We start from the raw sequence: 22,324 nt of genomic DNA on the forward strand, positions 1-22,324 counted from the left end.
AAATGTTAAATAGATATAACCTCAACTCTCAAGCTATCACATTCTATTGAGGTAGCAGTAATATACTCAATTTGTCATAAGGCAACATAACAAGTATTTTATAGTAATATGAACAAAGTACTATAAGACAAAACAAAAGGGCTGGTTAAAGCTGCTAACAGGTAAGGACAGGTAGAAGGAGATGATAAATCCCAATATGTAGTATATCTACTGTGTCACCTCTATTGCTAATAATTCCATATGGTCTATACTTATGTTAATGAAAATAAAAAATATTTTACTCTAACACAAAATCTGACATTCAGCCACCAGAAAGCAAAATAAGTTCTTTTCTAAGATGTTGCTATGCTACCAGCAGAGCTTTCGGGAAACAATCACTTTACTGCCCATTCTCTTCTAAGGCCTCCCCCCAGGTTTCCCCTCAAACACTGAAGTGAAGTAACAGAAAACAAAATTAGATTAAACAATGCTAACAAGATTTTGGAAGGGGTTGAAAGGTACTAAATATACATATATGTTCTATCCATTCAGGTACATAAAAGTAATAAATAAGGCAATTTTCAATAAGGTATCAAAGCAAAGAAATTTCATGGTACGTAACTCAAAAATGAACTAACCAATTACATGATTTAAATGGTCTTTACAGATCATTATGGTGCTAACACAGATCATTAAATTTTCAAAGTAGATCTGGCAGAGAAGTACAAAAACATTCCATCTTGCTCCTAAACAAAGGTAAATAACCTAACAGAGTCCCTTGAAAGTCTGACTGCTTTAGCTGTGCTAAATGAAGAGACTTAAATTAAGTTGTAAAATATCGTGGAATTCACTTATATTCAAATTCTGAAAAGTGCTAATATTGCAATCATCATAAAACTATAACCATCCACTGGAGAAAACATTTTCCTTAGTATTTCCACAAGATGTCACCCTAAGCCTAACATCGAAGTGTGCAGCTTTGCTCTTTTAGGCATTTTTCTTTTTATGTGTGTATTAATGAACATTAATTACTAACTTTTTAAAGTTAAGGTCTTTTTGTTTATACTTTCAGTTATTCGTAAATGGAAAATCAAAACAGAATACAGGGACTAAAGAAGCAAGAAGGAAGAAAGTTCATCAAACAGTTCATTATTCACACTGTTTATCACAAGAGAAATGCATTTTACCCTTGGGTTTTATTTTCTTTTACTTTATTTTGAAATGTTCCATAATTAGCATATATTATGCTTATAATCAGGCTTCCCTAGTGGCTCAGGCAGTAAAGAATCTGCCTGCAACGCGGGAAACCTGGGTTCAATCCTTGGGTTGGAAAGATCCCCTGGAGGAGGGCATGGCAACCCACTCCAGAGTTCTTGCCTGGAGAATTCCCACGGACAGAAGAGCCTGGCAGGCTTCAGTCCTTGGGGTCACAAAACCTCGGACATGACTGAGCAACTAAGCGCAGCATACTTATAATCAGATAAAGTTATATTTTAAAAATAAAAAAAATACCTTTTGCTATCACTCCTCATCCTATTATTACAGAACCCATTTATAAAATGCTTTTATGCACTATAATAATGATCAAAGCTATGGAGACAGAATTCTGTGCTCAAAGATTATACCATCTAAGATAAACTAGTGTTTGCATTTTCTTTTTTCACAAAAGAAGGATATTATTTATTTTCAAAGTGATGCTTTTCATTTACTGAGAGAAGGCCTGGTCTCCTAGTCACCTGTAAGAGATACAGCACATTCTGCAATAACAGTGTTTTACCCTACTATACATTTGTATTGGATTTTCTGCACTATGAGTGCCTCCTCTTTTCTTCAGTTGAGATTTCACGCAAGGCATTATTTCAACATACTATCTGATTATCAGAATAATGGGTTAAAGCCACTATTTTCCATTATGTGCAGCAAAAAAGAAGGGGAAGGGAAGTTGGTTGAAACAGCAAAATACCCAGCATAAAAAATGCCCTGTTTATCAACGGTTCCCTACTTATCCTTTTATAAAGATACAATCCCCTTCAGGATACACAGGGCTATGTAGTTTTTCCTTTTTGGGTCGTTAAAAAAAAAAATTCACAGTGAGACCAATAAAATTCAATAGAAAATTATGCTGCATTGTATAGCATTGTTTCATTCTTTGCAATCTGGTTTATTCCAAAATGACTTAAAAGACCAGCCAAAACAAATCTATCCATTCAAAGCTGGGCATCAGGATTACTTACATAACAGCTTTTTACAGATTACTGTGACCTCTCATTTTATTAGAGAAATTCCAACTACTCTATAGGCTTTCTGCCAAGATATTTATCACTCACTTAAAACAATGGCAAAATACAACTCTTGGTCATTCATCTTTTTATTCTTCATGTAATGATGCTGCACTGCCAAATGAATACATTATCCTAGTAGAATTATCTAAAGCATTCAACAATATTCTTCCTAAATAAAGTTCTCAAAAACTCAATCAAAAGACGTAGCCCAATCTTATCTAAGCACATCATACAAATCTATTTAGAGGTATGGCTATTCAGTTAAAGGTCTTAATAAAATTATTAATTTTTAACTGAGAAATCTGTTGCTTAAAAAATGTTCTCTAAAATACTATTCTCTAATGACAGGGTCTATTTAAATTTCATTAAGAGTCCATTTAGACTTGTTTTTATTTAATACCAACTAAGATGATTATAGTTACGTGTGTCATTAATCCTTACTAGCCATAAAAGAATATTTCAAAGAAATTAATCCACAGACAAAATAATCCTACAGAGCTTTTACTATTTTTATTCAATAGATTGATTTTCAATTTTTCAAAAAGGAATGGTTTCTTAAATATAAACCACAGGGTTGTAGTTTTGTCAATAAGTATAAACATTCACTATAATAGAAACAAAATATTTTCAAGACTAATTCTCATAAATTCATGTTTTTAGTTTTTATATCAGTAACCATCAGACCTGGAAAAAGTAGTAATAATGTCTAGTAGACACAATTATTTCTTTAAAATATACTGTTTAAATTTAGGAGAATCTATAATTGACTCAATATGCCAGCAAATTTGGAAAACTCAGCAGTGGCCACAGGACTGGAAAAGGTCAGTCTTCATTCCAATCCCAAAGAAAGGCAATGCCAAAGAATGCTCAAACTACCGCACAATTGCACTCATCTCACACGCTAGTAAAGTCATGCTCAAAATTCTCCAAGCCAGGCTTCAGCAATATGTGAACCGTGAACTCCCAGATGTTCAAGCAGGTTTTAGAAAAGGCAGAGGCACCAGAGATCAAATTGCCAACATCCACTGGATCATGGAGAAAGCAAGAGAGTTCCAGAAAAACATCTATTTCTGCTTCATGGACTATGCCAAAGCCTTTGACTGTGTGGATCACAATAAACTGTGGAACATTCTGAAAGAGATGGGAATACCAGACCACCTGACCTGCCTCTTGAGAAACCTGTATGCAGGTCAGGAAGCAACAGTCAGAACTGGTCATGGAACAACAGACTGGTTCCAAATAGGGAAAGGAGTACGTCAAGGCTGTATATTGTCACCCTGCTTATTTAACTTATATGCAGAGTACATCATGAGGAACGCTGGGCTGGAAGAAGCACAAGCTGGAATCAAGATTGCTGGGAGAAATATCAATAACCTCAGATATGCAGATGACGCCACCCTTATGGCAGAAAGTGAAGAGGGACTCAAAAGCCTCTTGATGAATGTGAAAGAGGAGAGTGAAAAGGTTGGCTTGAAGCTCAACATTCAGAAAACAAAGATCATGGCATCTGGTCCCATCACTTCATGGGAAATAGATGGAGAAACAGTGGAAACAGTGTCAGACTTTATTTTTGGGGGCTCCAAAATCACTGCAGATGCTGACTGCAGCCAGGAAATTAAAAGACGCTTACTGCTTGGAAGGAAAGTTATGACCAACCTAGAGAGCATATTAGAAAGCAGAGACATTACTTTGCCAACCAAGGTCCGTCGAGTCAAGGCTATGGTTTTTCCCGTGGTCATGTATGGATGTGAGAGTTGGACTGTGAAGAAAGCTGATCACTGAAGAATTGATGCTTTTGAACTGTGGTGTTGGAGAAGACTCTTGAGAGTCCCTTGGACTGCAAGGAGATCCAAACAGTCCATTCTAAAGGCGATCAATCCTGGGTGTTCATTGGAAGGACTGATGCTAAAGCTGAAACTGCAATACTTTGGCCACCTCATGCGACGAGTTGACTCACTGGAAAAGACTCTGATGCTGGGAGGGCTTGGGGGTGGGAGGAGACGGGGACAACAGAGAATGAGATGGCTGGATGGCATCACTGACTCGATGGACATGAGTTTGCATGAACTCCGGGAGTTGGTGATGGACAGGGAGGTCTGGCATGCTGTGATTCATGGGGTTGCAAAGAGTTGGACATGACTGAGCGACTGAACTGAACTGATAATTGAGTCCTTTTTAAAATTGTTGGTTGTTTTTGTTGGGGGGAGGTATTTGTATCTTTACTAGTTTAATTCTAAAAAAAGAATTAAAAATTATCTGCATAAATGTAAAAATGTATGTATAAAGATATACATAAACCATAAATTCAAGAATAAACAGAAGGTTAAACATTATGTAGCTCAATTCATGAAAAACTGACAAAAGTATTGAAATTTTCATCAATAAATTTTTCAGTGTGAATCATGAGATTTTTTGAGAGAAGCAAAAAGATGAAAAATAGTGTTTTAAGTTTTAAGAAGGTAAGACTAGAACTATAATCCTAACTGAATAGAATGTGACCCATCATTTTTCATGTCAGGCAAGTCCTTCTCCAGAAGGAAGCACCTTCCTTCTCTAGCACATTTTCCCTCAATTTTTGAAATAAAATACTCCAGTTTTTTCCTGTGTTTACTTGTCTTCCTATACAAAACATTCTTTCAATACTTTTATTTTTATTAACATATACTTATTTCCATCTTATAGCAGTTCTTTTTTAAGATAAGCTGAAATAAGAAAATGAAAAAAATTTTTTTCTTCTACCTGATATCAAGAAAAATATTTCAGTTTCAAATTTGGTTAACATCAAGTTCTCTGACAACATTATTCAAACAATTAAGCCTAATTCTAATTGGGAAGATGATGAATAATTTTTAATACCTACCTAGCAAAGCTTGGAATAAGCTGCTCTTAAAGATACCCATCACCTTTTTAACAGCATTTTTCAACTGCTGCTCCTCTGGTTTCCTTAATTTTTTGCAGTATTCTTCCAGTAATGACAAAGCTCGGTCAGTATCTGAAAAACATGATTTTAAAATTCTATCTTATGGTCTCAGAAAAACAGTAAGCTAATATTAACTATTGTCTAGTGGTATTCCTAATTTCATAACACAGAATATAATAACTAATCAGGGATTCCATACTTTTAAAATTGATAATTACAATGAACTCAATTTTAAGAACCCACTTTTATTTCTATTGTCTTCCAAAAGAATTTGCAACTATGAAACAAGGCAAAAGCCCAAATGGAATGCTGACCAGTTGATAGTCACACAGTATATAAGACTCTGTCAGGAAAACTATCTTAAAACTTGTGACCTCCTACAAGATAATGTCCAGATTCCTTAATGTAACTTTTGAGACCACCATTCCATGAGCTGTTCACAAGCTATACTTTCAGTCTTTATTTCCGACTATGTATTATTTCACCCCCTTCACACATATACACACAGTGCCAAAGTCACAGTGGATTGCTCACTTCACTCTCCACTCCCCCACACACACACATACATATACACACACACTTTCTATACCTCTGCATTTTTCTTTGCTCCTCCTGCTCCCTGTATTGGAATATCGTCCCCCATACCACTCTCCTCCTTGAATTAGTGTGCTACATTGGAAAGAGTTTATTGTTAGCTAGGTCTGGGTCTGAAACCTATTTGCTAGCTGTGTGACCTTCAATAAGTTACTTAACCTCTCTGAGGTAGTAGGATTAAATTACAAAATGCTTAGTACAATACCTAGTGCATAGAAAGTAATCAAGAAGTCAACTGAAAACTTATCTTCCCTTAATGTGGACCTAACTCAAATGTTCTCCAGAGAAGGAAGTGGCTTCTCCACTCCAGTATTCCTGCCTGGAGGACTCCATGGACAGGGGAGCCTGGTGGAATACAGTCTATGGGGTCGCAAAGAGTCAGACACACACTTGACCAACATACACACACACACACACACACACACACAAATGCTCTCTATTCCATAAAACCATCTCTGACAGTTAAAAGTAATCACTGTCCCTCTTCTTCCAAACCATTTCGCCTACACAAATACTACAGGCATTTTTAATACACACTGTTATACTATGGCTTCTTGAATCGCCCACACGACAAAGTATTAGTTGCCCACACAACAAAATATCCCTGAAAAAGTCACCAAAGTGACAATGTCTTGGTGTGTCGTAGGTGACAATCCATTTTTTTGGAAATGAGAAGACTCAATTTAGTTATCCCAAAATTAAGTTCTGTGTGAAGAATGTCAAGCCACACTTAAGCAGTAGTACTCACGTATGTGCACTGAGAATATAAAGTACAGCCCTTCCTCAGACCTGAGATGCATTATGAGCAAGGGCAAGAGTCACCTTAACCAGCAAACAGCTGCTTTCATCACCGACTTGTTCTTTATAACATTATGTTTAGAAAGCTTCGGAAGAAAGTGGCAACAAAGTGCAGACCATAATCTTAAATACTACACTGATAATTTTCCTCTTTATATGATTTATTTATCTTTATATTTGTTCTGTTTGAGGAGTTCCTGCCTGACGAACTGATAGCATACAAACTTTTCATAGGGAAGACACATTATGAAGTTTCTTATCAGTATCATTTTGGATGAAAGCTGACTGGAATTGTCACTGTTGTTCAGTCGCTCTTTGTGTCCAGCTCTTTGCGATCCCATGGGTTGCAGCACGCCAGGCTTGGTTTTCCACAACTTCATCTTTGCTCAGATTCTGTCATGAGGATGAGTTTTACCTTCAGTCAGTGTCACTTCCTTCAAAAGTCTCTTTAGGAATTCCTGGCACTTCTCCACCTGACCAGAACTCTTCTCCTGTTATTGTGTATTTTTTTAATTATATGAGGAATCTTCATCAAAACTTCCCTGCTTTGAGGTTCATTCTTTTTCTCCCAGCTTTACTGAGGTCAGATTGACAAATAAAAATTGTATATAGTTAAGGTGTACAACAGAAAGTTTTGATATTTGTATATATTGCGAAATGATTACCACAATCATTACTACAAAGACAACCGTCTTTGAATTTTAATAGCCTTTCAAATCTACCACTTTCACAGACTAAATATCAATTATAACAATAATTTATATTTTTCTACTGAACATTCCAATTGTTTACCCCTACAGCCATCCTCAGCTGATGATCATGTTTTCCATTTTGTGGAAAATCAAAAGAGAAATTACACAAGCTCCTAATCTAATATCCACTAGATTATCTGTAGCTGCACCCTATATTCTGCCTTCCCCATTACAATGGATAAAATATTTGTTTCTCTCTAATGCCAACTCCTCTACTTAAGCATCTAAGCCTAATTTCTTTTGCCTACATTGCTTCATCATCAACTGTTTTCCTCTCCAATCCCTCCCTTCAGCATAAATAAAACTGTAAGAGCAGTGATTTTTAAAAACTTTCCTTTACCCTTAATTCCTCTCCAACTAACTACTGTCCCCAGTTCTGTTCCCTTCTATAGCAAAACTCCTTGAAATGCTGTCTACACTTTCTTTGCTTTCATTCTTTCTTATTGCTGCTGTTGTTCAGTTGATAAGTCATGTCCGACTCTTTGCAACCCCATGCACTGCAGCACACCATGATAGCATTCCCATAATCACATCGACAGACATAAGTCACTAGGTAAAGGGACTTTAACTAATTCCTTCAACACATATTTATTGAGACTACCCAGGGAAGACACTATTAATTAAAAGCATCTAGATGGCCTCTAAACCAACAGAATTTATTATGTCTCTCATCTCTGTACAACAAAAATCTGACACATAAAACAAGAAGGCAGAATACAATAAAAATGGTCAAATATGGTCAAGTCTGTCTTAGACAACTTAGGTTTTTGCATGCCAGCATCTAATGCTGGAATTGTGGTTGCCTTTTCAAGTTTTTTTTTTATATCAATTATCACCATCTGGTGTTAATTCCATTTCTGATTAAATTCTTGTTTCTGATTAACAAAAGCTTGAATGTGAAGGTAACAGAAAACTATATAACTACACAAAGCTGATAAATAAAGAAAACAAAAGATAACAAGAATCTTGTTGTATAAGTCAAAGATCCCTAACCAGATGTTGAATAAAGTGGAAAGTTGATAATTACCCAAGTAAGTTGGGACTAATATCTTGACTGCTGTTTAAATTAAACCAGGTATAAATGGAGATTTTTTTTCAACTGAACTGCCAATATAATGATCTCAATTATCTTACTTTCTCTGTTAAAGGAAATCTATATTCATATGACTCCAGAGTCTACTGAAAGGACAAAACTAAACTTGGAATACCTGAAGGCAGATACAGAAGGAAATAACAGGGAAATCATTTTTTAAAATAAAAATTTCAGATGAAATATACAATCCAAAGGATATAATGAATGTTACATAATTGGAATTATAGGTAATCAACTGTCTGTTAATTAAGGTTCAACTCTTTTGTCTTTGGTTTAAGAACAGCATTGTCAAAAAGTTATAATTTTGGGACAGGTGATTTAATTTGAAACAGCAATACTGCTAGCATGAATTTTTAGATAGGGAAAAGATAACAAAATTATTTGCCACAACTAAGAATTATAGAACATGTGACGGTATTGTTCAGAAAACTAAGATCAAAGTATAATAGAGGAAATGGTAAACTGAACACACAAATCATTTCAAATCTTGAAATTCCTCTAAATACAATCCGACTGCAACGCGAGAGACCTGGGCTCGATCCCTGGGTTGGAAAGATTCCCTAGTGAAGGGAAAGGCTGCCCACTCCAGTATTCTGGCCTGGAGAATTCCACAGACTGCATAGTCCATGGGGTCACAAAGAGCCGGACACAACTGAGCGCCTTTCACTTTCACAGTTTAGAAAGAACTTTCCCATGCAATATCTGATTCCCACCACTAAGTTATATTGCCTCTTATAAATAAAACTAGGGCTTCCCTGGTGGCTCAGATGGTAAAGAATCTGCCTGCCATGCAGGAGACCTAGGTTCAATCCCTGGGTCAGGAAGATCCCCTGGAGAAGGGCATGGCAACCCACTCCAGTATTCTTACCTGGAGAACTCCACGGACAGAGGTGCCTGGCAGGCTACAATCTATGGGATCACAAAGATTCGGACACAACTGAAGGACTAACACACACGCAGGCATGAAACTGAAATTCGTGACTTGCCCAAGATCACAGAACTACTGAATAACAAATTTGAAGCCTAATCCTAAAGCTTTTGATTCGGAGTGTTTTCTCCATAGTACCACCCTTAATCCTCCAGAAACTGTTGAGCATATCTCTATGGGGGGAAAAAAAAAACTTCACCAATCAGACATAATTTTATCACTGAATTTTAGAATCTAGGGTTATAAGTTGAATCTCTATTTTTACATGTATTTAATAATATAAAATTATATTTATAACATAAATTTAAATGGTCCTACCTTTAAAATCTAATAGAGATACTAAGTTCTCTCATTCATTAATCAAATATTTATCTTACGATGCTCTAGACTTTGGTCGTTCAATACTAAAAAAGATAAATATTCTACCCTCTCAGGGATGTCTTCTGTCTGAAGGTAAAGATAATTAAGTAGAAAATTTAAACAAAGTAAAAGATTAAAATAGAGCGTGGTCATACTATGATGAGGTATCAGGTGCCAAGAGAACAGAGAAATAAACTGATACCATACAGATCACACTGTTTGGCCTTTTCCTGAAGAAGGACTGAGAAGCCATGGGAAATTTTTTAATAAAGATTAGCACGACCATTTTTAAAGTTTTATAAAGGTCATTTTAACTACAGTATGCTATGTATCAATTGAAACAAGAAAGAATGATGACAGTTTCCCCCCTCTCATGCCATCTGAAGTGAATATATGCAACACTGAACAGTTTTTGATCATTATTTATATGCTATTAGAAAATTAGAAAAAAATTTTGTGGCCAAGCCATGCAGCATACAGGATTTTAGTTCTCTGACCAGGGACTGAACTTGTGTCCCATGCACTGCAAGCTTAGAGTCTTAACCACTGAACCACCAGGGAAGTCCCTCAAATAAAAGTGTATATATATATATATATATATATATATATAGTCTTCTTTGGGGAAGTATATATGCTAATTCTTACTGTTAACATGATCATTTTTGCTATTTTGTAAATTATGGCTCTGTTGTTGTTGTTTGGTAGCTAGGTCATGTCCAACTCTTTGCAACCCCATGGACTAGAGGCCCAGGGACCTCTGTCCATGGAATTTCCCAGGCAAGAATACTGGGAGTGGGTTGCCATTTCTTTCTCAAGGGAGCTTCCCAATCCATGGATAGAATTTGAGTCTCCTGCATTGGCAGGCAGATTCTTTACCACTGAGCCAACAGGGAAGCCTCACATAAAGGATACTCATATGAAAATAATAAAATGATGAATATTCATGTGAAAACACTAAAATGATGAATGCCAACAGAAAAGTTATCCTGATACTAGGCCTTTAAAAAGATGCTTTAATATTAAAATATAAAGTCCAAGGTGATAAAAACAAAGGTATCATTTTATTACCAATAAATTAGCTAGCATTTGTTGAGTAATGCTAAGTATTCTGCATGGATCACCTTATTTAATCTTCTCAAGTACCCCAAGAAATACACATTCCTCAAATGAGGGAGCAAAGTGAGAAATGAAGTAACTTCATTTCTTCCAAGGTGACACAATCAGTAAGTGTTGGAACCAGGACATAAACCATGGTCCATCTGGCACCAAAGCCCATGTTTTTAAGTATTATGCCATACTGAAATTCAACGTACTGGGAAAGGATCACAATATTTCTTTTTTGTGCAATTGTCCATTTTTCTGTAATTTTCTGTAATTATACTTTACTCCTCCCTTTAAAATTTTTTAAATATACTTCAACAAGCATCTGTTGATAAGACTCTCCCCTACTGACACAAAAAGGTATTAAACAAAAATGGTGAATTTATGTTGCCACCTTTCAGATAAGTCATTCTTTCAGCTTTTCTATAGAATTATTAAAGAGAAAATGACATAAGTATAAGCTTAAAATAGTAACAAATAGAAAAGACAGCAAACTGCATCTTCAGAGGAATACTAAAAAATGCCTTCTTCCAGTTCTAACAAACTGGGGGAAAAAAAGATGAAAAAATAGAAAAAACTTCGAATTGTGGGGAACATGTATGACCAGACTTAATGCTGATCAAAAGATTGCAATCATTTTGTACATACTGAATGGTTTAAATTACTTTAACAATGTTGAAAGAGAAGAAATAACTCATAAGAACATTATCCTCATCTATCAACAAGTATAAAGCATATTGTGGCGCTTCTTTTCTGTAACCAGATGTGTACCTGCCACATCTGGGCAGGCTTACTTCAGGAGCTGACCAGGAAACTGGACCCAGACAACTGATGGAAAGAGATTCTGACTCTGAACACAGTTTTCCTCTTCCTTGGAACAAAAAGAAAAGGTATTCTGCTAAGCATTTGTCATTCAGTTCAGTTGCTCAGTCGTGTCTGACTCTGCGACTCCATGAATCGCAGCATGCCAGGCCTCCCTGTCCATCACCAACTCCCGGAGCTTACTCAAACTCACATCCATTGAGCCGGTGATGCCATCCAGCCATCTCATCCTCTGTCATCCCCTTCTCCTCCTGCCCCCAATTCCTCCCAGCATCAGGGTCTTTTCCAATGAGTCAACTCTTCGCATGAGGTGGCCAAAGTATTGGAATTTCAGTTTCAGCATCACTCCTTCCAATGAACACCCGGGACTGATCTCCTTCAGGATGGACTGGTTGGACCTCCTTACAGTCCAAGGGACTCTCAAGAGTCTTCTTCACATCACAGTTCAAAAGCATCAATTCTTTGACGCTCAGCTTGCTTCACAGTCCAACTCTCACATCCATACATGACAACTGGAAAAACCACAGCCTGACTAGACAGACCCTTGTTGACAAAGTAATGTCTCTGCTTTTTAATATGCTATCTAGGTTGGTCATTACTTTCCTTCCAAGGTGTAAGCATCTTTAAATTTCATGGCTGCAATCACTATCCACAGTGATTTTGGAGCCCCCCAAAAAAGTCTGACACAGTTTCCCCATCTATTTCCCATGAAGTGATGGGACCAGATGTAATGATCTTAGTTTTCTGAATGTTGAGCTATAAGCCAATTTTTCCACTCTCCTCTTTCACTTTCATCAAGAGGCTTTTTAGTTCCCCTTCACTTTCTGCCATAAGGGTGGTGTCATCTGAATAACTGAGGTTATTGATATTTCTCCTGGCAATCTTGATTCCAGCTTGTGCTTCTTCCAGCCCAGCATTTCTCATGATGTACCCTGCCAAGAAGTTAAATAAGCAGGGTAACAATATACAGCCTTGATGTACTCCTTTTCCTATTTGGAACCAGTCTGTTGTTCCATGTCCAGTTCTAACTGTTGCTTCCTGACCTGTATATAGGCTTCTCAAGAGGCAGGTCAGGTGGTCTGGTATTCCCATATCCTTCAGAATTTTCCACAGTTTATTGTGATCCACACAGTCAAAGGCTTTGGCATAGTCAATAAAGCAGAAATAGATGTTTTTCTGGAATTCTCTTGCTTTTTCCATGATCCAGCAGATGTTCACATTTTGATCTCTGGTTCCTCTGCCTTTTATAAAACAAGCTTGAACATCTGGAAGTTCATGGTTCATGTATTGCCGAAGCCTGGCTTGGAGAATTTTGACCATGACTTTACTAGCCTGTGAGATGAATGCAATTGTGCGGTAGTTTGAGCATTCTTTGGCATTGCCTTTCTTTGGGATTGGAATGAAGACTGGCCTTTTCCAGTCCTGTGGCCACTGCTGAGTTTTCCAAATTTGCTGGCATATTGAGTGCAGCACTTTCACAGCATCATCTTTCAGGATTTGAAATAGCTCAACTGGAATTCCATCACCTCCACTAGCTTTGTTCATAGTGATGCTTTCTAAGGCCCACTTGACTTCACATTCCAGGATGTCTGGCTCTAGGTGAGTGATCACATCATCGTGATTATCTGGGTCGTGAAGATCTTTTTTGTACAGTTATTCTGTGTATTCTTGCCACCTCTTAATATCTTTTGCTTCTGTTAGGTCCATACCATTTCTGTCCTTTATCGATCCCATCTTTGCATGAAATGTTGCCTTGGTATCTCTAATTTTCTTGAAGAGATCTCTAGTCTTTCCCACTCTGTTGTTCTCCTCTATTTCTTTGTATTGATCACTGTGGAAGGCTTTCTTATCTCTCCTTGGTATTCTTTGGAACTCTGCATTCAGATGTTTATATCTTTCCTTTTCTCCTTTGCTTTTCGCTTCTCTTCTTTCCTCAGACAGCCATTTTGCTTTTTTGCATTTCTTTTCCATGGGGATGGTCTTGATCCCTGTCTCCTGTACAATGTCACGAACCTCCGTCCATAGTTCATCAGGCACTCCATCTATCAGATCTAGTCCCTTAAATCTATTTCTCACTTCCACTGTATAATCATAAGGGGTTTGATTTAGGTCTTACCTGAATAGTCTACTGGTTTTCCCTACTTTCTTCAATTTAAGTCTGAATTTGGCAGTAAAGAGTTCATGATCTGAGCCACAGTCAGCTCCCGGTTTTGTTTTTGCTGAATGTATAGAGCTTCTCCATCTTTGGCTGCAAAGAATATAATCAATCTGATTTCGGCGTTGATCATCTGGTGATGTCCATGTGTAGAGTCTTCTCTTGTGTTGTTGGAAGAGGGTGTTTGCTATGACCAGTGCGTTCTCTTGACAAAACTCTATTAGCCTTTGCCCTGCTTCATTCTCTACTCCAAGGCCAAATTTGCCTATTACTCCAGGTGTTTCTTTACTTCCTACTTTTGCATTCCAGTTCCCTATAATGAAAAGGACATCTTTTTTGGGTGTTAGTTCTAAAAGGTCTTGTAGGGCTTCATAGAACCGTTCAACTTCAGCTTTTTCAGCGTTACTGGTCGGGCATAGGCTTGGATTATCATGATATTGAGTGGTTTGCCTTGGAAACGAACAGAGGAACTACCCCACATCCAAGGTCAGGGGCGGTGGCCGAGAGGAGAAACCCCACGTCTGAGGTCAGGGGTGGTGGCCAAGAGGAGCAACCCCATGTCCAAGGAGCAGCGGCTGCGCAGGCACAGGAGAGCCAAGAGGAGCTACTCCACGTTCAAGGTCAGGAGGGGCAACTCATCCAAGGTAAGGATCAGCGGCTGCTCTTTGCTAGAGCAGCTATGAAGAGATACCCCACGTTCAAGGTAAGAGAAACCCAAGTAAGACAGTAGGTGTTGCAAGAGGGCATCAGAGGGCAGACACACTGAAATCATAATCACAGAAAAACAGCCAATCTGATCACATGGACCACAGCCTTGTCTAACTCAATGAAACTAAGCCATGCCATGGGGGGGCCACCCAAGACAGATGATCATGGTGGAGAGGTCTGACGGAATGTGGTCCACTGGAGAAGGGAATGGCAAACCACTTCAGTATTCTTGCCTTGAGAACCCCATGAACAGTATCAAAAGGCAAAATGATAGGATACTGAATGAGGAACTCCCCAGGTCGGTAGGTGCCCAGTATGCTACTGGAGATCAGTGGAGAAATAACTCCAGAAAGAATGAAGGGACGGAGCCAAAGCAAAAACAATACCCAGTTGTGGATGTGACTGGTGATAGAAGCAAGGTCTGATGTTGTAAAGAGCAAGATTGCATAGGAACCTGGAATGTTAGGTCCATGAATCAAGGCAAATTGGAAGTGGTCAAACAGGACATGGCAAGAGTAAATGTCGACATTCTAGGAATCAGCAAACTAAAATGGACTGAAATGGGTGAATTTAACTCAGATGACCATTGTATCTACTACTGTGGGCAGGAATCCCTTAGAAGAAATGGAGTAACCATCACAGTCAACAAGAGTCCGAAATGCAGTACTTGGATGCAATCTCAAAAAAGCATTTGCAGCACTTCCCTATTCTCAAAACAATTTCACGTGGGCTAGATATTTTTATTTGATTGTCTCAAGAATCCTAAGAGTTGAGTATTACTCTGTGTGTGTGTGTTCAGTTGCTCAGTCGTGTCTGACTTTGCAACCCCATGAACTGCAGCTCCCCAAGCTCCTCTGTCCATAGAATTTTCTAAGCAAGAACACTGGAGTGAGCTGCCATTTCCTTTTGCAGGGGATCTCCCCGATCCAGGGATCAAATCCATGTTGCTTGCATCTCCTGCATTGACAGGCAGAGTCTTTACCACTGCACCATCTGGGAAGCCCCTTGTGTATTATTTGTGGCAGTTATAACTTAAGATGAGAAATTTGAAGCTCAACCTGTTGATTTTTAGATAACACATCCAGCTGATGGAAAAGGCAGGATCCCATCCCAGGGCTCTCTTCCACTGCACCATGATCTATTCAGTGGATCTAAGAACACCACACTCACACAGTGCAAAGAACAATGGATAAGCTTCCTGTCCTAATTCTATCACTAGCTTTATTTTATAAAAGTAGAGTTCATATACATTATCTTATTTGATGAGGAAAAGAAACAATATATTACTAATGTTTTTTCAGAAAAGGAAACTGAGGTTCAGAAAGATTATATGATTTTCACAAGGTCACCTGGTGGCACTGTCCTAAGAAGGCATGTGAAGAAGCACACATGGGAGACTGGTACTTTGAGATGTGAATTTTTTATCTCCCTCTATGTTCCCATTTCCTTTCTTTTCCTTCAAGCTGGTAACTGATTTTGTATTGTATTGCCTCAGGAGAGGTATGTGCTAGGACAGAAAACGGAAGGAATTTTATAGTTATTCCAGTTTTGCTTTTCAAAAGCCTAAACCCTGTGAATAAAAGAGTTTGTTTCAAAGATCAAAGAGAGATTCTCAGGTACATGCAGAGAGAGGAACATCTTCCAGCCCCTCCCCAGTCTGGGAAAAGATTTTCTGAGCTGAAAAGTAAGAGAAGTTTTTGGAACCCAAGGCCGCAGATATCTAGGCTGTTTCCTGGCAGCATTGCCTGAGAGGCAGAAAGACCCCAGAGAGGAAAAGCAACATTATGCAGCTAGGCAAACAGAAACACAGAAATTCTGGGGGGGGGCAGGGGGAGCGGGGAATGTTAAATCCATTTCTTGGAAGTAGCAATTGCTGCTAGACAAGAACTCTCTATACAAAACAACTCATGACTCAGAGATAAACTGTTACACTCAGATGATCAATGACCAGAATATACCCCATGCCAGATGGAGCCTTACCATAACCCCAGGAAAGACAGAAAACCTCAAAAAGGATTGGAGTGATTCTGCCCATAACTTAGGAATTAAGAGTCAGAAACAAAGCTGAACTGTGGAAAATGAAGATATTTCTTACACACCCAAATCTATAGAAAGAGAGTCCTGGTCAATGATTATCTAATCTTGTCCCTTCTTCTGGAAGCCAGGTCTTCTAAACCAGGTCGAGGTTTCTCCCACAACATCACTGCAACTGATGATAATGGAGGAAACGGTTCAAAGAAATGAACATGAAACGCAACACCGAAATTGCCTCTTTCTCGATCTGTCCCCTAATAAATTTTAAGCATCATAAAGTCAAGACTGAATACCGTTTGCCACTGCAAAACATACACCTAGCACAGTGCCTGGTATTAACAGGCACTCAATAAATCTGTTGAATGGATAAATGATTGAATAATTAAATGGAAGGAAAGCTATTTCCTTAAATACGTACACAAGTTTACCTTCTAAAATAAATTTTTAGTTTATTATCTATATGATATTTTAAATAGAACAGGACTTAACAGGCTTATTTCAGGTTTGACCACACATTCAATGATAAAGATATCATAGCTCTCCAAAATGACAGATACCCTAAAGACCCCTCAGAGCCTTGCGCTAACAGACGTAGGGCCTTAATGGCTGGTAAGATGTGCCATCAGGAGAAATAGGATACACAAACTTACTCACAATCTTTGGAAGTTTTAACTTAATATTTTATTTTCACAGATTTTCTGCTTTATAATACATAGTTTCCACTTGAATCTTCAATCCTAAAACAAATGAGGTCAGGAGAAATGTTTCATAACGGAGGTGACTGGGCCATAATTCTTGAAACAGCTTTGAAAAACTAAAAACTAAACCTATGCAGAAAGCTTACTACCTGGAATTCAGAATGACTGACTGGACAGAAGAGTCTGGGTAAAACTCACGATCCTTTGCTGACAAAGCAACCTACATTGAGGATACAGAGCCCTCGTGCCTTGACTGCTACAAATTCCTAAGCAGGAATTATAGCTGGGGGACACGTCCTCTTGCCCCAGTTAAAAAAAAAAAGAAAAAGATTTTATGCACCTCAGCATTATACTAAAAATGTATCTGTTTTGTAACCACTTGTGTGGCTACATGGTAAATATTAAGAAATAAGAGAATATAACGAGAGTATATAATTAAGAAAGAGGAAAGAACATTCTTACAATTTATGGAATGTATTGTTATAGAAGAGTGAGGGATTGTTTGGCAAAGGCATAAATGAGTGAAACATCTGAATTCAATGTTTTAAAAGTCCAATATTTTGTGCACATATTCTCACTGACTAGACTTTTCTATCCAAAGATGTAACCAATCAGAGGCCTAAAAGAAAGATCAAATATTCTATCATGAATGGAGCACTTGGACAGTTTCGCAAAAACCTAACAGTTCAAATAGTGTATGGTATCAATTTATTAGCTTATCATTTGCAACTTTCCTGATACATAAGAACTACAAAATAAATTCAATTAACAATGATTTTAGCATCATGCCTACTGTTTACTTCATAACATACTCCCAATCAGTACTTTAAGACAAAGAATATTCTTCTATTTTTCTCTCCAGAATGATCTCTTATCATTCCAAGAGGCCTCCTGGATTGATAATTATTTTCCAACATCAAAAGTCTGTGGCTTCATTACTTTTAATAATTCTCTCAACCAAGGTCAAGATGACCCTTTTGAAGGATTTCAAATTTAAGAAAATCTTTTAGGAAGTTATCTTATTTTAATTTACAGAAATTACAAAATCTGAAAACTGCCTTTTCCCATCTCTTTCTGGGAAGATTTAGCTTGGAAAAAGAAAAAACATCAAGTTTTTCTGAAATGTAAAAAGCATCTGGATATAACCCTGGTATGGCAAACACAAAAATTCAAACAAAAACTTGGTGAAGTATATACAAAAGTGATAAAATATACTCAGAGCCAATAAATTTAGTTACATATCTTCCCCTTTTTAGAGAATCTGAAAAAAATATTTTAATAACTGAAGAAAAGCTGGAGATGGAAAAAGAGTATGCCCAGATTATTATTGTTGTTTAGTTGCTAAGTCATGTCCAGCGCTTTTGCAACTCCATGGACTGTAGCCCACCAGGCTCCTCTGTCCATGGGCTTTCCCAGGTAAGAATACTAGAGTGGGTTGCCATTTTCTTCCCAAAGGGATCTTCCTGACCCAGGGATCAAACCCCCGTCTCCAGCATTGGCAGGCATATTCTTTACCACTGAACCACCAGGGAAGCCCACACCCAGATAATGAAAGGCAAATATAAACTAGTGAGATCCTACAAAAAAGAAGTTAAGCCACAAAGTATAGGAAACAAGTAAGAAAATTTTAACTGAGGAAACAATAAACTTAATAGTTATAAGTTTCCTTCCCAGAAGGAAGGGAAAGAAGAAAAACAGAAATGATACTTTTATGAAGTATACAGTCAACCAATAGGAAAGAGTGTAAGTGCAGGAAACAACAATCTCAATTTCAAGAATGCCCATATGATACATGGCAATACCGTATTGGAATCTTGGGATTCCAATTACACAACATTCTTCCTTTAAAAAGAACAATGTCTAAACAATGAATTACGAAAATGATCATGTTTAAGTTTCACTAGATAGTATACATACAGAATTACATCACTAAGAACAGTTGCAAAAGAAGAAGTCAAAGGAAATAAAATGTCATGTATATTAATTATATCAGATAGACTGTTATACCAAATTTAAAAGAAGCACAGACTAGCACAATATTTTAAAAACAGAGAAATGAAATAAGCATCGGTCTCAAAGTATTAAAAGCACTGATTTTTTCCCCATGTTTAATGAAAATAAAGAGAACAAAAGAACTGCTCAAAAAATGTACTGCAATGTACTAAAAAAATTTTGTTGAAACATATGCTATCATCAAAGAAGCAGCTTTCTGCAAAAAGCACAGGGGAGAACACAGCTATCATTAACTTTTATTTCTTGCATCAACCTAACATGAAATCAAATCAGTTTGTAAGTCTTGCTGAAATAGCCCCTTACTATACATCATGATCTTGCATCATATCAGAGACTGCCGACACAACTTATCTTGAAGCAGCCCTGAATTTTCAGAATTTAAAATGGGTCAAAGATATCAAAAAGGCTTAGCTGGGAGCAAATCAAATTACTACCGTAGAAAAAAGAATTCTGAATGAAAAGCAACTGTTGGGAGAAAAATATCTCTGAAGAAGAAATGACATGTTCTGTCGATAAAACTGAATCTATAAAAATGTGAAGGAAGTGAGTGGAAAATGTAGTTAAATAATGTCATAAAACAAACTAGCAGTGAATATAGGGGTTTGAGATACAGCAGCTTTGGCTTATCTAAAAACAGTCAAGAATAGCAGCTAGAAATGTTCTTAGGGGCTTCCCTGGTGGCCCAGGAGTTAAGAATGCTTCTACTGCAGGGGCATGAGTCCAATCCCTAGTCAGGAAATGGCAAAAAAAAGAAAAGAAAAATGTACTTAGTGCAATGTCACACCCATTCCCACTTCCCACCATGGTTCACGTTACCAATCCAAGAAACCACTCTCTACTTTCACAATAACATACAAAATATTTCACAAGTGAGATATCTGTCTTATGAAATTTTCTTATTGTAGTAAGAATATATTCAACAATGTATAAACATATGGTTCTATGAGGATAGTTATTGCTTAAAATTACATGAAGCCAACTCTTCCATCCTGTCTACATGCAACAACAATGAAGAAAAAAAGATTTAAGATGACAGAGGACTGTGCTCCCTGCAGAATAAATCTAGGCTATACTTTCAAGTATTTGTTTTATGTATGTTATAGAACAGTACAGACAGTAAGCTTAGCTAATTAAAAATATAATGTACGTGTCATAACTTGTTTGGTTAGTGGTCTATAATATTTTAAAATATATATCTTAGTACTGACAGTTTTAAGAGAAGAGAAAGGGAGGAGAGAGGAGGTGGAGGAAGGAAATAAATTATTTCTCCTAAGGTACAGTTTTCAATAATGTATCAGCAATTTTTATAACTTCTTTTAAAGGCAGGAACTTTTAACAAACTCAGTCTGCTGGGTTTAGAAACCTTAAGTTCACCCTGATTAGTTAAGTTTTACCTAGAACATCAATGCCCTTCCTCATCTCTCTTCCCAGATATCTTTTCACCCCTCTCACTCTCCACACACACGCACACACACACCACACACACACAGTGTTTAATTCAATTGCTAGTTTAAAACAAATCCACAAGGGATAACCACTAACCATAGCACAATAGACGTAGAAAGAATAAAAACACCATGCAAGCCGAAAAAGTCAAAGAGAAATACTGTTCACTGGCCACATTCCCAAGCCATCCTTGCTCCAAATAAACCAAAGATGTCAAGTTTGGGCAAAAGTAGCTCCAAAACGTCGTGGAGAGTTTACTTCTCTCAGTAATTATGGAGGAGAGCAGGAGAAGGAAACAAGCCCAGTCTTAAAATCCCAGTGTACTAGATGCCTAGGCGTTTCATAGGTATTATATATCATTGCTCATCTCTAGAGACACCAGTTGCATAAAGAATCTGATTGTAAGTTTCCTCAATGCACCTTCCAGATCCACAGGTATGATTAAACATCATACAGTGCCAGGTTGGACCTTAACCTTCACCCTAAGCTTTAGTTTCGGACTGCAGGAACTCCTGTAACCGGTCAACATTTGGATCTACACTAGTCTACTACAGTGGAGTTTAAAAGTGTTGATACAAATTTTAGTTTAAAACTCTTTAAAAAAAAAAAAACTATTTTATAGTCGATTTGGTCTTCTATACCACGTCAAAAAAAAAAAAAAAACTAGGGTCACAAGGATCCTTAGAAATAAAGTTCACCTGGGGTAGATCTAGGCTAAAGAGAATCCCAAGGTGTATATACGATACTTCAGCAACTCACCAGATCTTCCAACTGGTGGGAGACGAGTACAGTGTTTACCTCATTTGGGGATTTGCCAGTATTGTTATTGGATAATGCATACACAGCAGTTACCAAAGTTGTGCTTTACCACTAAAGGGAAGACTTACACCAGAGTAAATCCAAACATGAAATCTATTCTTAATCAAAAGATAATCTACAATTGTGTACCCTGCAAGCAACTTTGTTATCTTTCACAACTATATAATTCACTTGATAAATTTTTAAGTCATAAAGAAGAGCTGCACTGTGCATGTTTCTTTTTTAAAGACCATGTAAAAGTCATCTTTAACAAACTAAGAAAACAAGCGAAAGAAAGTCCCAAACCTATGGTATCAAATTTACACTGATTACAAAATGGTGATTTAGACCACCTGATTTGGAAACCATAAATGTCTATAATTAAATAGGACAGCCCTACTTCACTTTATTTTAGCAAAACAGTGTTAGTGAATGATGCACCACAGAAAAGACATTATTATAAGAACTACACCCCAAGCAAAACTTTACTCTCAGATGGAATACAATTTAAACTGCAAATACCAGAACCAAGAAAAAGGACAAACATATACAGGAAACCTCATAGCCCACCTTTCTTCTTGACTGGCATTCTTGGGTCTTTCCAATGCCACAGGATTCAAGAGCTCTTTTCAGGTCTCAACTTGATCCAGCTGGATGGAGGCCAAGGGCCAGGTAACTGTTGCAAACCTCTTGGCTGTTTGAAATCCAGGCTGTCTTCTCTTTCAAATAAAGAAAAAATGATGTATTTTTTTCCACAAACTTTGACAGTGCCCAAGGAGTTTAAAGAAAAATAGCTTTTGAGTTTTTCAAGTTTTTCAATGCTTCTATAATAGTTATTCTGTT

General features: G+C 37.4%; 1 protein-coding gene across 1 annotated transcript in view; it reads right to left on the bottom strand.

Annotated features, from left to right (window-relative positions):
* LOC148773892 (disks large 1 tumor suppressor protein-like) overlaps nucleotides 1-22,324 on the bottom strand; it is a 526,413-nt gene that overhangs the window by 502,963 nt on the left and 1,126 nt on the right. The window contains exons 2-3 of the mRNA XM_088832359.1: nucleotides 22,052-22,200; nucleotides 5,122-5,253 (exon numbers count right to left, since the gene is read on the bottom strand). Of these exons, the coding sequence (XP_088688485.1) occupies nucleotides 5,122-5,253; nucleotides 22,052-22,070 (151 nt within the window). The 5' untranslated portion in view covers nucleotides 22,071-22,200. The remainder of the gene's footprint in view (nucleotides 1-5,121; nucleotides 5,254-22,051; nucleotides 22,201-22,324) is intronic.

Source organism: Moschus berezovskii, chromosome 25 (assembly GCF_049115385.1).
Source record: "Moschus berezovskii isolate FMDL1 chromosome 25, NW_MosBer_1.0, whole genome shotgun sequence".
Taxonomy (NCBI): domain Eukaryota; kingdom Metazoa; phylum Chordata; class Mammalia; order Artiodactyla; family Moschidae; genus Moschus; species Moschus berezovskii.